Source organism: Vigna angularis, chromosome 2, assembly GCF_016808095.1.
Source record: "Vigna angularis cultivar LongXiaoDou No.4 chromosome 2, ASM1680809v1, whole genome shotgun sequence".
NCBI lineage: Eukaryota > Viridiplantae > Streptophyta > Magnoliopsida > Fabales > Fabaceae > Vigna > Vigna angularis.
In genome coordinates, this window is record NC_068971.1 from 43,708,768 (window position 1) to 43,722,808 (window position 14,041).

General features: G+C 37.4%; 1 protein-coding gene across 1 annotated transcript; it reads right to left on the reverse strand.

Annotated features, from left to right (window-relative positions):
• Window positions 1-727: 727 nt before the first annotated feature.
• On the reverse strand, window positions 728-14,041 carry LOC108329384 (probable DNA helicase MCM8). The gene is made up of 17 exons (XM_017563559.2): window positions 13,835-14,041; window positions 13,043-13,183; window positions 12,832-12,949; window positions 12,468-12,690; window positions 12,182-12,345; window positions 11,235-11,498; window positions 10,302-10,397; window positions 9,979-10,131; window positions 9,354-9,424; window positions 9,157-9,275; window positions 8,768-8,897; window positions 4,638-4,689; window positions 4,344-4,533; window positions 2,439-2,613; window positions 1,408-1,578; window positions 1,214-1,327; window positions 728-1,048 (listed from the first exon to the last, which is right to left on the reverse strand). Exons 1-17 carry the CDS (start codon window positions 14,024-14,026, stop codon window positions 998-1,000), a joined length of 2,424 nt encoding a protein of 807 aa, XP_017419048.2. The 5' UTR covers window positions 14,027-14,041; the 3' UTR covers window positions 728-997.

The following is a 14,041-nucleotide window of genomic DNA, read 5'->3' on the forward strand; positions in this document are numbered from 1 at the left end:
TAGGTTTTGGAATCTAAACTCGGAACAATCAATAATGTTATCTGATATATTTAAAAAATAAGTGTTGTAGACAGTATAATACTGACTGCAAAAGTAATAATCTGTACTGAACTTGTCGAAATCTTGATCCTAATTAGTATAACACTTTCAATTTATTAATCTCTTTAAACTTCTTTAATGGTTAATGTGTTTAATTATTTATTTCATTAATCAACTACTTATCTTTTTAATAATTTTTTCAGAGTAAAAACTGACAATGATACTGCTGTATACAAATGCAATGGAAAACATTTGGTTTGGTTTGACAATTGATTATTTTAATTCAATTTCTCATTTGGTATGGGAGATACGAAATCATACAAGACATTATTCAATCACAATCATTTACAAAGTCATAGTTTTTTTTTTATGTTTGGATGAAAGAAATAATTAATACCTTAAAATTAAAGTTTTAAGAAAACTTTATTATTACAATCGTTAAAGAGTCGGTATGAGACCGATCACAATAGATTAAACAGATTTTTTATAATCTTAAAGATATTAAAAAAGATATTTTTGTTTTTAATAAAATAATAAAATGAATTCCAAGTATTTTGTATCTTAATATGTTTAAGGCTATAAATATAAAAATAATAAAATCCTAGACATATTCTCTGACGAGTTCTCCTAACTTTAAACTATAACCATTAATATAGTCATATTATCAAATGCAGTTTCAATTTATCTTGTTATTAGGATAAATTGGATGCTTTTAGAAAAGAATTGAACCTTTTAACAATTACAGAAGAATTTGAAACGAGATTCAGTTCTCACCTTAGTAATGATGTAATGATGGAATGGTAGCATTGTTACGCAATCTTGCACTTTGTACACCACGGGTGATAAGTTACCGCCCCCGTACATGACATGTCATATTTACAAATATTAGTAACACAAAATCCTAGTATGATAGGGGAGCTTCAGCGTAAGGAGAGAAAATGAACATGGCTCCTTCAATTTAACCCCTTGTCTTAAACGCTTGGCTTCGTGCATAAGAAGAGGATAATAACTGCAAAATGTTAAAAAGGATGCTTTGCTCATAAATTTTTGGATTTAGCTTTTTTAAAAGGAGATAAGCACCAACTTAAAATCATGGATTGAAAATTTAAGATTGTTATAAAACTTCAAAAGAAGTCCCAATAGACCTGAGAATTAAAATGCCATCATACGGTACCTGGTATATCTTTGGTCCTTTTTTGAGTAGATAACTAACACTGTTTAAGTTTTCGATGAAAGTGTCAATATCAGGTACTTTCAAGGAAATCCTATCTGCAAGGCTGTATAGTTCCTGAAAAGTAACATGGGTCTTTTATCAGTACATAAACTATCCAAAACAAAAGCAGCAGGATGAAAAATAAAAGCACGTACAGATACTGAAAAGCAATCCTTCTGTTCCAATTCCGATTGCTTATTGAGTGCATTTAGAAAGCGTTTTGCCTCTTTCTGTTGACTCATCCCACTACTTCGACCAAAATCCACGATTCCATGCTCATCAACATATTTATCATACAGGGACTCTTTCATGATTTCAACAACATCCTGCACCACAATTTCGTTACAAGAAATCAAGACACGAGAAATTCATGATAAGAATTTCTATTGCGACAATACCGTAATGTTCTATTGCGAACATACCCCCATCCCTCTAAATCCTTCCATTAATGGTTTTGCCTATAGTTTTCTCCAATCTCTCTACCTCTAATGACAAGGTTACCGTCTATATAATAACATTCCTAGTACTACCCCGTGTTCCCTCATCTAAAATAACATTCTCATCTCTATCACAACTGTCAAAGTTGTGTTAAGACAGACATATTCTACGGACTTGCATTTTACTTTATTAAACTAGACAGACCAAAACAGGACTAGTGCTAAAATGGGGAAAGACGTCAAGAATTATTTATGATCACAAAAATACCTACCAAGTTTAAGATAAGATTTATCGTATTTATATACATCTGGTTGTACTTTATAGTGGTGAGTGTTGAGTTTTAAAAGGACAAGAGAAAAAAATGGGAGTAACAACAATGAGAATGTTCTGATCTATGTATAAAAATATAAATATGTAAAAACAAAAATGAGACTAACTTCCGAAAAATTCTAGTAGTATACAAAATGCTTACACTTCCAGAATTTAGTTTCATAAAATTTTAATGCTTCGAGAATTTAATTTCTGGGAGTGTGTAAAAACAATTCTGAAACATATTTATGTAATTCTGGAAATAAAAAATGTTAAAATTTTACACATCTGTAGACTAAAATCTGAAATGGTATTTAACCCCATTTACAGGGGTACTTTTGAAAACGTGTGGGATGTGAAGTTAGAAAAAAAAAAAGGATAGCAAAAAGAAATACTATGTACATTATTAATGCTAACTTCCTAAGATATGAAAACTAACCGTTGCATCCTGGTCCGTTATTTCTACTCTCAAGTCCAGCCGAGCCCGAGCTTCAGCTAGCCGTACTAGACTTTCCAGCTGCCTAGCAGTTATAGGAGTACCGTCAGCCGAAGTATTATGATCCCTCAGTTTTAGGTAAAACTTTTGCAAAATTTCTGCAGCTGACTTTGTCATCCTAAGAATAAATAAAAAGGAGAAAAGGCAGAAAATAAATTCATGGTTCGGTGTTGAGAGGAGAGAAAAAAGTGATAAACTGAAAATCAGATGCGTATTGATTGATAAAAGAGATATAAATGCAAGAGGACAAAGGGCCTTTTATAGGCAACAAACTAATTATTCCCCAAACAAACTCCAAACTAATTTACTAATAAACTTCTAACTAACCATGTCTCTAATATCCCTCCAAAAGCTCGGAGGTGTTATAACACTTCCAGCTTTAACTGAACGATACAAGTATCAAAACAAGTCGAAAGAAAAATAGAGAATGTCAGAAATACAATGGCTGAATTTATCCAAAGTTTAACCACCTAATAAAGGTAGAATCATCAAAGCTTAACCACCACAGAAGGCAAAAGCTATCAAATCAACAAAGGCAACTCAAAGCTTAACCATTAAGCAGAAAACACAACTTAAGACTTAACCACTTAACAGAAGCAAACAAGATAAATGCTTAACTACCCTAGAGGCACTAGAAAACAAAAAATCCCCCTACTTAACAATCCATAGCAGAAGCTTACAACAGGACAAACCAATAAACCATAGCAGCCTAAGTCTTCAAAGACAACTTTTCCGCCATATTGAGAAATGGTTCAGCAAGGACTACCATTTGGATCCATTGGGAATTAGAAACTTAATTGCAACCAATGGAACCAAAACAGTGGCATGTACAATTTCTTGATTCACTTGTCCGTGCACTGTAGTAGAGATAAGTGTGGGGTAATGATATCAACCGAGATGCTTCCAAAATCAATATGAATCAAAACACCAAACATTTAGTGTACAAAACTCCCCAAACGGTTACAAGGCACCTTGAACAACTGAAGTATCACAAAAACCAAAAGTACATCTAAACTAAGTTTCCCGCAAGGAACCAACCAGTTAATACTGATCCAACTGATAATCAAAGTTGCAACTACAAGTCAAAACTGGGTGCGCAAAACTTGAACAACATACGTCTTTGAAACCTCTCCAAACAGGCAAAATTTAATCTTCACAAACCAGTCATGTAGAGAAAATCAAGATCGTACAGGAGGCAAAGGAACAACAGGAATTGCAAAAAGGATTTCACCAGCAAAGGCAGAACTTCTTTGATCAATTCGAGAGGCAGAATAATGTGGTTCTCCATGCTCCTTCGTCTTTCACTACAGTCGTCAATTTGATTGGACACGAATCTTGATTTGAAAGTGAGAAAAAGTCTTGCATTATTTGAACAAGATTTGGTCCAAATGGAACTTGAGAGAAAAAATTAAGATGACGTGAATATTGACCTAGGTAACATGGATGCAGACGTAAAGGATAAAAAACGACTGAAGTGCCTTCACCACCTTGGACTGAGAAACTAAATGGGTGAGGCAGAAATCAATGTTAAGGTTTAAAACAAAAGAGTGACGGGGAAAATGAGCAAACAGTGCTCAGGAAAGCAGAAAAAAATCTCCTTCAAGGTGGGTGGTATAGCTATGATACCATTTTAAAATTCATGGTTGAGTGATAAGAGAGAAAAAAGTGACAAACTGAAAATATGATGTGTATTTATGGATGAAAGAGGTAAATGTAAAACAAATACAAAGCCTTTATACAGGTAACAAAATAATTACTCTCCTAACAAATCTACTAATAAACTCCTAACTAATCATATCTCTAATATACTTAGACCAGAATCATAAAGAATACAAGACATCAAATCACCTGGGAAAGACATAACTCCTCGCATAAGCAATGTATTTGCGAAGAAGTTGACCAGGTAATGGAATAAAATCACCGTCTCTTAGTGGGTCAAGTCTCAATCTTGAAATTAAAGATCCAGATCTAGATCTAACATCCAAATCTCCTACAGGTTCCGCATTCTGTGATACAGTAGCTCTGGAATCAGATGTATCTGATTACGAACAATATTTACCGTTAGTAAATCTGGATTTACCAAAATGTAGAATGCTCTAGCATATTCGAAATTAATGCCAAATGGAGAGGTAGTAAAATAACCTCCACGTCGCTTTTTCAGTGCTGGTGAAAGTTGTCCATTCCCACCATGAAGCTGCGAGATACAATTGAAATATTAACCTTTAGAACCAAAAGAACAATATACGAAACACGAGATCAAATGAAAAATGATAAAACAAAAATATTGAATGGAGAATAAAATTGATAGAAAAGTGAAAACATGTCTACTGAGGGAGGATAGATTGCCGTACAGCAAGAACACTAAGATCTACCATGCAGAAATCCAATGTGATTTCAGTACGCCACGAGGCAAATGATATTTCCTTTCCCAAGATTCATATCACTCTTCGTGGTTTTCTATTGGTTCTACTGTACGTCATGTCATGTCTATAATACATCTGAAGTTTAAACTTATTTAATAATTTAATTCCCTTTTAGACAAGACTAGATTCTAGATAAAGAAAGAAGTCATGCGAGGGTGGAGTTAAACCTATAATAATTATGGAGAGACGAAAGTCATTTGATAATTCATATCCTCGACATAAGCAGAAGCTAGAAGCTATAATCTGGAGAAAACAGCATGTCTCATAATTACTGACTCGCACAGTCCCAAAAATTCACTATAGCATCATATATTGCAATAGAGTCTGGGAAAATAGCTGAAGTCAAGCAGAAGGTGGAATAAATCAATATGTACATACAAACAAACAAACAAATTGTATGGAGATAAAATAAAACATAATGTTAGGTTTCTGGGTATGCAACCTAACTAGAACAAACACTCGCACTAACGAACAAGAAATAACACCGTAAAAGAATAGTCTCTTTATTCAATTCAACAAGAGAACATGTACAAACAGTAACTTGGGAGCCTAATCCCCCTCAATCTAACGGGAGCCTAATCCCCCTCACAGGCCAATGTCCTGTCTTTACACAAAGAATACCAAAACTCCTTTCTAAGTATGAATAAAACTCTATTTATACAAGACCTCCCTTCCCGTCTTTCCTTAGCAGTTAGGATACTAACTCTGTATTAACTCTTCCTTCTCCTCTCATACACTCTCCACTCCCTAACATTCCTACCATTACACCCGGTTGCATAACAACCTTGTCCTCAAGGTTGGAACCGTGAAACCCACTGGCTACTGTCCTCCGATTCAGGTTTGGAGGCTTGGATGGTGGCAAATCATCCTCCAATGACTTCCATTCTTCCTGGATTGTATCAGCTTCCAGCAATCTGGTCACTTCTCCAAAATCATACGCCCTGATAAAATGGTCTTCGATGTCTTTCAATGCTTCAAGCAGCGCTCTCCCCCCTGCAGGTGTATCACGAACTGCAAGCCCCCTTTGATCCCCTTGGTTCTCGTGGCCACATCCACCTCCTTCACTATTTCAACACCACCAATCGCTTACTCCGCAACACCTTCACTGTTACTTTTATTATTATTATTCTTTTCAACACTCACCACTTTGTGCTCAACCTCTTCTCTTTTCACCCGTGGAAAAACTGGTTCATGAAAGACCCCTGAATTTTGCTCCAGAACCTTCTTCATCTCCTGTTGTTGCTTCCCCGTCAACCCTTGGCAGTCACTAGCTTCCTCTCTCCTTCCTATCACCCCAAATCCCACACCAAGGTCCACGCTTCTACTTCCTTTATTTTTAGCAAAGCTTCTGGCTCTACCAACCTTCTAGCTAATGTGGGATCCCCCTATGATTACCTTCTTCCCTCCTTGACTGAACACCATATTTAATTTCCCCCAGTCTAGAGTTACTTCTCCTATCTTAGCTAGCCACTCCACTCCCAGTATTACATCAACTCCCCCTAGTTCGAATAAGTGAAACCTCTATGCTATCTCGGTTTCCCCTATACTGGTCACGACTCTCTCAACACAGCCCTTGGTTTTCTTCCTATGCCCATTCCCCAAGCTCACCTGGTACGGTGGGGTATCCTTCATGGGTAAACCCATTTCCTCTACTAGTTCCTTGCCTATGAAATTGTGACTCGCGCCACTGTCGATCAAAATCAACATCGTTTGGTCCCCTATTAGACCGTGCAGCTTCATCGTTTTTGGCTGAGGAAGGCCTCCAGCCGAGAAAGCAAACAACTCCATCTGCTTCAGTCTAATTCTGTCTCAGCTCCTTAGTCTCCTCCTCTTCATCCTCCGCCAAAATAGTCATTCGTAGACTCCTTTCTGGGCAATGGTGGCCTGGACCGAACAGTCCCCCACACCTGAAACACCTTCCCTCCTTTCTCCGTTTCAGGAATTCTGAGTAAGGCAAATTCCTAGTGTTCCTCCCATCATTATCACTACCCTCCTTCCGTACTGACCCAACACTCTCGGCAACTACCGATCGGCCTGGGTTATAGCGATTTGTCTCGGACCGGTCGACAACTACCGATCGGCCTGGGTTATAGCGATTGGCCTCAGACCGCTCGACAATTACTGATCGGCTTGGGTTATAGCGATTGGCCTCGAACCGTGTCATCTCACTGCTCGTTCGTACCCACGACGATTGGTTCTTTGTCACGCTCCAGTTCCCAGCCTTTGCCTCGTCCTGGGCGTCCTCGACATCCCTTGCAATTCACATAGCCGCCGTCAATTCTTGCGGGTCATGGGGTCGGACTTGATTGCGGATGCCTTCTTGCAGTCCGACGAGAAAGTACCCCAACAACTGCTCTTCGGGTACTCCCTTCGTCTGTCCCACCAAGATTTCAAAATCTTGGACGTACTCTTCCACAGTCCCCGACTACTTAATGGCCGCCAACCTTTCAAAGGTTGTACCCCTATTCCTTCTCCAAATCGCACCACCATTGCTCCCTTCAGACCTTCCCAAGAACCATTTTTGGCTTTCTCCTTCCAGAATCTGAACCAGTAGTCAGCGCTACCCTCCATATTGATGTAGGCTAGGCGCACCTTTTCCTCCTATGCCACACCTTGCAACTCGAAGAATTTCTCAGCCCTGTTAATCCAATTCAACGGGTCGAGTCCCTCAAATACCGGTAACTCTACCCTTTTTCTCCAATTGGGTAGCCCTTCCTGGCGTTCGCCCTCTCTCCCTCCAAAGTCTTCTTCTCGCCTCCTCCTGTTCTCATTGGCGGACGCTTGGCTTTCGTCCGAGTGCCCTTCCTGGTTGCAGTTGCGTCCACCCAAGATTCTCATAACTTATTGCAGGTCTTGGCGTATCACTGTTGAGTCTTGACGCAGCACTGTTGTCTCTGCCTTCATCCCATCCACTGCGATTTCCATTGCTTCCAGTTGCCCTTCTACTACGTTTAATCTCTCGTCGATTCTCCCCTCCATTTCGCCTTTCTCCCCCAATTGGATCCGGCAGGTCGGACCAATTATTAGGTTCCTGGGTATGAAACCTAACTAGAACAAACACCCTCGCACTAACGAACAAGAAATAACAATGTAAAAGAATGGTTTCTTTATTCAATTCAACAAGAGAACATGTACAAACAGTAACTCGGGAGCCTAATCCCCCTCAATCTAACGGGAGCCTAATCCCCCTCACAGGCCAATGTCCTGTCTTTACACAAAGAATACCAAAACTCCCTTCTAAGTATGAATAGAACTCTATTTATACAAGACCTCCCTTCCCGCCTAACTCTGTATTAACTCTTCCTTCTCCTCTCATACACTCTCCACTCCCTAACATTCCTATCACATAACTAACTTGAAAATTCAATTTTTCATGAGAAAATACCAACGAAGACAAGTTAAACTTGGTCAGTAAGATGCTAGAGGAGGTGAACTCATGTTGATGGAGGAGCAGAAGAGACCTTCCTTGCGCGAGTAGCGGTTTTGTAAGTAACAGGTAAAGGAAAAGTTTGAGTTTCTACATAAGTGGGGGAGTGGAACACTAAAACTGGGGGGAAAAATCACAAAGAGTGTTGCCCAGTAAAACAACAACTACCATCGCCCATCATAATAGCAGTTTTTGGGTGGAACCACAATGCAATCACAACAGTCGATTGGATTGGAGGATTTCTGAGACACCAATATGGGAGCTATTTAACAACTCTTTCCCGGTATTTTACTCCATCTCCCAATCATTGAAAAAAATTTCATCAAATACATCAACAATCAATGGGATATGAATATGGTTGACAGCATGCATTTATGCACATGCAAGCACCTAGACAAAGTAAGAATACAGTATTCACTTACTGCCATAATGTGGTCCGAGAGTCGCTTGTCCAGAAGTTCATCGGGTTTGTCCAGCAGTATGAAAATTAAATCAAAACGAGACAGGAGAGCAGCACTCATTTTCAAATTTTCATTTACAGTTTTTGCTCGGCTGCAATAGGGGTATACCATTCACTTGGCTGGTATTACTTTGATAATAACTAATATAATACAAATTAAACAACCACAATAATCCCTATATGACTTGGACAATCTTCTACCCTTGAACTAGATTTTAAAAGTGAGTTTTAATGTTTGACAGCCCTTAGTCCAATTTTAAAACTTCATGATTGGTGTCTCTGATCCTAATTATAAAGGAGGCGGTGTATAAAGGAAAATTGCAAGAACAAGACAAAAATAGAAAATGTTACTTATAATGACCACCAGCGGGATTTGCAGCAGCTAAGACAGAAGTCCTGGATGATAAACTTGCTACTAACCCCGCCTTTGCGATAGATACACACTGTTGCTCCATCGCTTCCAGTAAAGCCTGTATTATCACCATATTTTTACAGTAAGGTTTAAAACATATTTACAGAAACTAGAAACAAGTAACCAGAGAACAAACCTGATGCTCTGAAGACATTTTATCAAACTCATCAATACAGCACAATCCACTGTCAGCCAACACCATAGCACCTATCATGAATTCCGACAACCATTCACAGAAAATACAAACTAATCTTTTGCAAGGGATCATAGCAAAATCAATTAGATAGCGAACAATATCCTTTCGTTATCTAGGATAGCACAAGAAAAAAAAAAAACGTGTTCCCCTTTTTTCACCTTACTAGCTAAGATAAACTAACCTACTATTTCTGCATAGCTTAAGAAAACAGGACAAGCACGAAAAACAAAACAAAGTCACCATTTAGACTACCGTGAAAGAAGCAGCCCATATACTGCTTGGCCAATCAATGACTAGATAATAAGGCCCAATATAATTGCTACACATTCTAAATTTCACATTTAGATATAGAAGCAAATATTTCAAAATATGGAACAAATAAGATCAACCTGAAGAACCAAACAATAAAACATGACTAAGAAAAACACAATTGTTTAAAGCTAACCTTTCCACCATTCATGATCAAAGTAACCTACTAATTCTGGAAATAGCACAGTACACATGGAGCCAGAAGATCAGAGTTGGATTGAGTTCCAACCATAAAAAGAATTTAAGAATATAATACCTGCTTCAAAAGCATAGTCACTTGTCATAGGATCCTTCACTACAGCTACTGTGAGGCCAGCTTTTGTTGTGGCATTACCACAGACATAGATGCCACGCGGAGAAACTGCTGCCGCAGCTTGTAGCAACTGGCTCTTACCTAGACCAGGATCACCTAGAAAATCAAAATTGCAATGTTAGCAGTTTGTTATATCACAACCATAATTTTTGAACATTTATATTTATTCATTGTGCCAGCTTCAAACTGAAGAAAACATTTTTTGACAAAAAACTCCTCTGCAAAAAAATATTTGGAAGATTTGATTTGATAGAAGGTAAGCATACCAACAATTATGACATGAATATCTCCCCTCACAGGAACCTTGTTCTGATCCATAGAATGCTTCCGCACACCACCAAATAATGACAGAGTTATCCCAGCTGTCAAAATAAGAACAAGTAATATTACAATGAGATTCAGGATTTAATTACCAATTTTGAAACTTTTTCCCCAAATAATACAAATGGATAATCATAAATAGCCTGAGTGACATTCTTACCATACAGTTTCTAACAATGCACATGTCAACCAATGGATCATGAGATAAAAGAGAACAAAATTATGTTGGACTAGTTAGATTGTGACGTTTTGAATGGGAGACATCAACAAGGTAATTCCAACAATTATAGATAGCATTGACACGTTACATTTTGTATTATCATTACGTTATACTATTTAGAAAACGGATACACCTTGCCTATCAATCCATATTTTTTAAAATTAAATGTACTTAAATATTTGGTTGAGTTTTCTTGTTGAAAATAAAACATGGTGAAGTAATGAAATATCTCTCATGGAGGAGTTATTAGCAATAATTATCAGTAATAAAAATTTGTGATTGAGGGATGATCTTTATCATCAATTAGAAGACAAAATGTCTGAAAAATGGATACATGAACAAAGAGTATATTCTTAGGAATCCTCACATCTAAGATTCTTCATCCATGTATTCGTTTGAGTCGGTCATCGAGGCAAACTTTCGGTTCTGATACCACTGATGAGTCTTTCAAGGAAAATTCACCAGGGACACAATACTAATGAAACTTGAGTTAAAGCCATGTAAAATAGTTGACACCATCTTTAACCTAAAACCTCAATGCAATGGATTTGTGAATCTTCTTCCTTATATGTTGTCCAATTTTCTCATTTTTACATAATGTTGGACTTAGACTCGTACTTTGAGTAACCATTATTAGTCCAAAAGTATAGATATTTACCTTTAACAAGCTCATGCCCATAGATGGATGGGCATATAGATTGAAGGATTTGGCGAAATAAATCTGAACCGTGTTCCCGTTTAAACTTTGCAACAAATTCTAAATCCTTTGAAGAAAATGAAAACAAATCAAACAGCTCAGCTGGCCTAGTTTTGGCATTAGAGTCCTGCAGATCCTGAGATGTGGACTGTGACTTTGAATTTTTTATGGATACAGCTTCAAGATACAGATAGTAAAATCCTTGGTTTCTGTTCTTTGACTTCCCTACATAAATACCAACAAGCATAAGTGAAATGGCCTGAAAATGAAGGAATTTGCTTCTTATGTTAAAGTAATTCAGATATTTAGAGCAGAGATAAGTCTTATCCGAACAAAATACTGAAAATAGCAACAAATGCTATAGGTTTTCAGACTCCTGCATCAACAGCAGCAGAATATTTGTATAAATTTATCCAATGAACAATTTTCTTTGGAATTTAAATTTGTAATGTTTGAAGAAATACATGTTTAGAATACTTCTCATGCGTCAGGTTTTGTCGACAGAAAAGCAGTTCAGTAGCCTTCGAGAATTAAGCAAAAAATTGGGCGATCCAACATCAGAGGGAAAGAAGAAACTCATGTTCTAAGGAAGAATATATAGCGGGGATGCTAAGACTGTGACTAATGGTGTTTCAAGACTTCATCTTTGACGGAAGCATTTTATTACCAGCGTCAGATTTCCAGGTCATATATAGGTCAAATATAACAGTTACGTTCATGAATTTGCATACAACAGTTTTAATACCAGTGAACACTGAACACAATTTAAAAAATGCATATTAAATAAAGTTTGGTTATCTATGCTCACGAACTTACATTTGATTTGTCTTCAACATCTAAGCAAGTCTTAAAACAGGGAACCATAAATGGTGGATAACAAAAACATGCAGGCTTAGGCTTAGGCATACCTCCTCCAATATCCATGTAATTGTTAATTCCTCTTATAATCCCAGTAACAGTAACCACATCTCCAGGTATGCATGCATCAACAAGATCTTGGCTAAGCTCGCATTCCACTGTTCGAGGTACCCGTCCTTCTTCATGGTCTTCATGTTTTAATAACTCTTGAACTCTATTGCGGCAGGTAAATCAAAACAGTGTTTTAAAAGACTGAAGTTCTAACAATGACTATGGGGAAAGTGATGTCAAATGTATGTGGAAGAATAGAGAAAACGTGTCAAGCACCAGACTCACCTTATTTTTTGGAAATCAATGGTTTGAGCAGTAGACCGCAACGGATTAAAGATTTTGCTCTTGCAGCCGTTCAAATTGCAAGTTGATGGTGGATAATACTTTCCATCGGGAAATATGCGTGAAATTGTTTGTCTACATTTACAGCATTCAAAAAACATTTGCACCACCAGCGGCCTGACAGTGCTGACTTTCACAGCAGTACCACGAACTGAGACCAGTTTGTCTGTAAAATCACCAAAAGATTATAAAATATCATAATGACTCTTTTTCCTATACAATGTGAAAGCTTCAACCATGGCAACCAACCACAAAATAAATAAATAAATAAAAATATAAAAACGACTATAATGATTTTCTAATATACCAATGTAAGCTGCTTTTAAGTTCTTCAGCGCAATCATAGTTTTAGGACAGTTATGAAGACGAACATCAACCTTTGCACCAAGCACCAGATTGTGATTCTCCCAGTTGGAAAGCAAAACCTGTTTCCAATTTATTATTTAAATAATATAAAACCCTGGCCAACATTAAACAAGCATTTATTTGCGCAACAACGGAAGTGACTTCGAGCATACCTTATGTACGGCAGCATTCATGCATGTGAGAGCAATTTTAGGTTTCTCCTCTAACATTTTATAAAATTCCTCATCATGATAAATCTGTTGGAACTGCTGAAAGTCAAGCGACAAGGTATTGTTTCCATAACCACTTTTCACCTGTTGGAACCCAAAAATTATCCCCAGGAGAACACACTGGCAAATAGAACACTGTATCCAACACTAGGAGTCAAGAAAGCTTTAAAATCCAAAAGAATAATGATTCTATTTGTTTGTCTCCTCCCCGTGTTTTCACAAATTAAAGTTATCAAACACTGATTTAACAAGGAAAATTTTACACTGTTTAACTAATCCTTACAAGCAAATAGTCTATCCATTGAGAGTGTAAAGAACTTTTCCAATGTAATCTAATCATAAACTGTCATGCATGGTAAGTTTGTTACCTTTTACATAACTAACTTAACAACGGTAAATACTGAGTTGTTTGTAGCAGTGCGTAGAAATCAAACCAAATCTTATTCTGTTTTTCTACTTTATTTATTCACCACCAGTGTCCATAAGATACTAAGAAACAAGTTTAATTCAGTAGAAACAGATGATTTTTCTGCTGTTCGTTAAACATTCATAGCTTGTTTTGACGACACATGTAGCAGTTAGACAATTCATTACGGCAAACGCAAATCAGAAACATGATCCAGGTCTGTTATTTAAAAATTGAATTCGCAAGTTCCGCAGTGAATGAATTGAACAAATATATTGCAATAATAACATGGAGGAAAAGATTTAAAGACGGAAGAGAGATTGCGAAACCTGAGAAACAAGGTTTTGTCCCACCAGTGAAGAAAAGAATGAAAAAAGAGAGGAAGCGAGACTGTTCCAGGTTTTCTCGACGGCGAAGAGCTGTTCAGGAAAGTAAAAGTCGAGTACTTCCATTAACCCGAATGGGTCCACGGATACGCATCCGATCCTCTGCACCGTCTCTTCTTCTGGTGTTCCGTGCATCCTGTCTTCGATTGC

Bases quoted from the DNA above. Each gene is read 5' to 3' on its own strand.
- LOC108329384 (XM_017563559.2), bottom strand. From the start codon at position 14,026: ATGCACGGAACACCAGAAGAAGAGACGGTGCAGAGGATCGGATGCGTA. The intron at 9,276-9,353 runs GTTTGTTCTCTG...GTGATAATACAG, and splicing joins AAATGTCTTCAGAGCATCAG to GCTTTACTGGAAGCGATGGA. The intron at 2,614-4,343 runs GTGATTTGATGT...ATTTATTCTTAG, and splicing joins AGGAGTTATGTCTTTCCCAG to GATGACAAAGTCAGCTGCAG.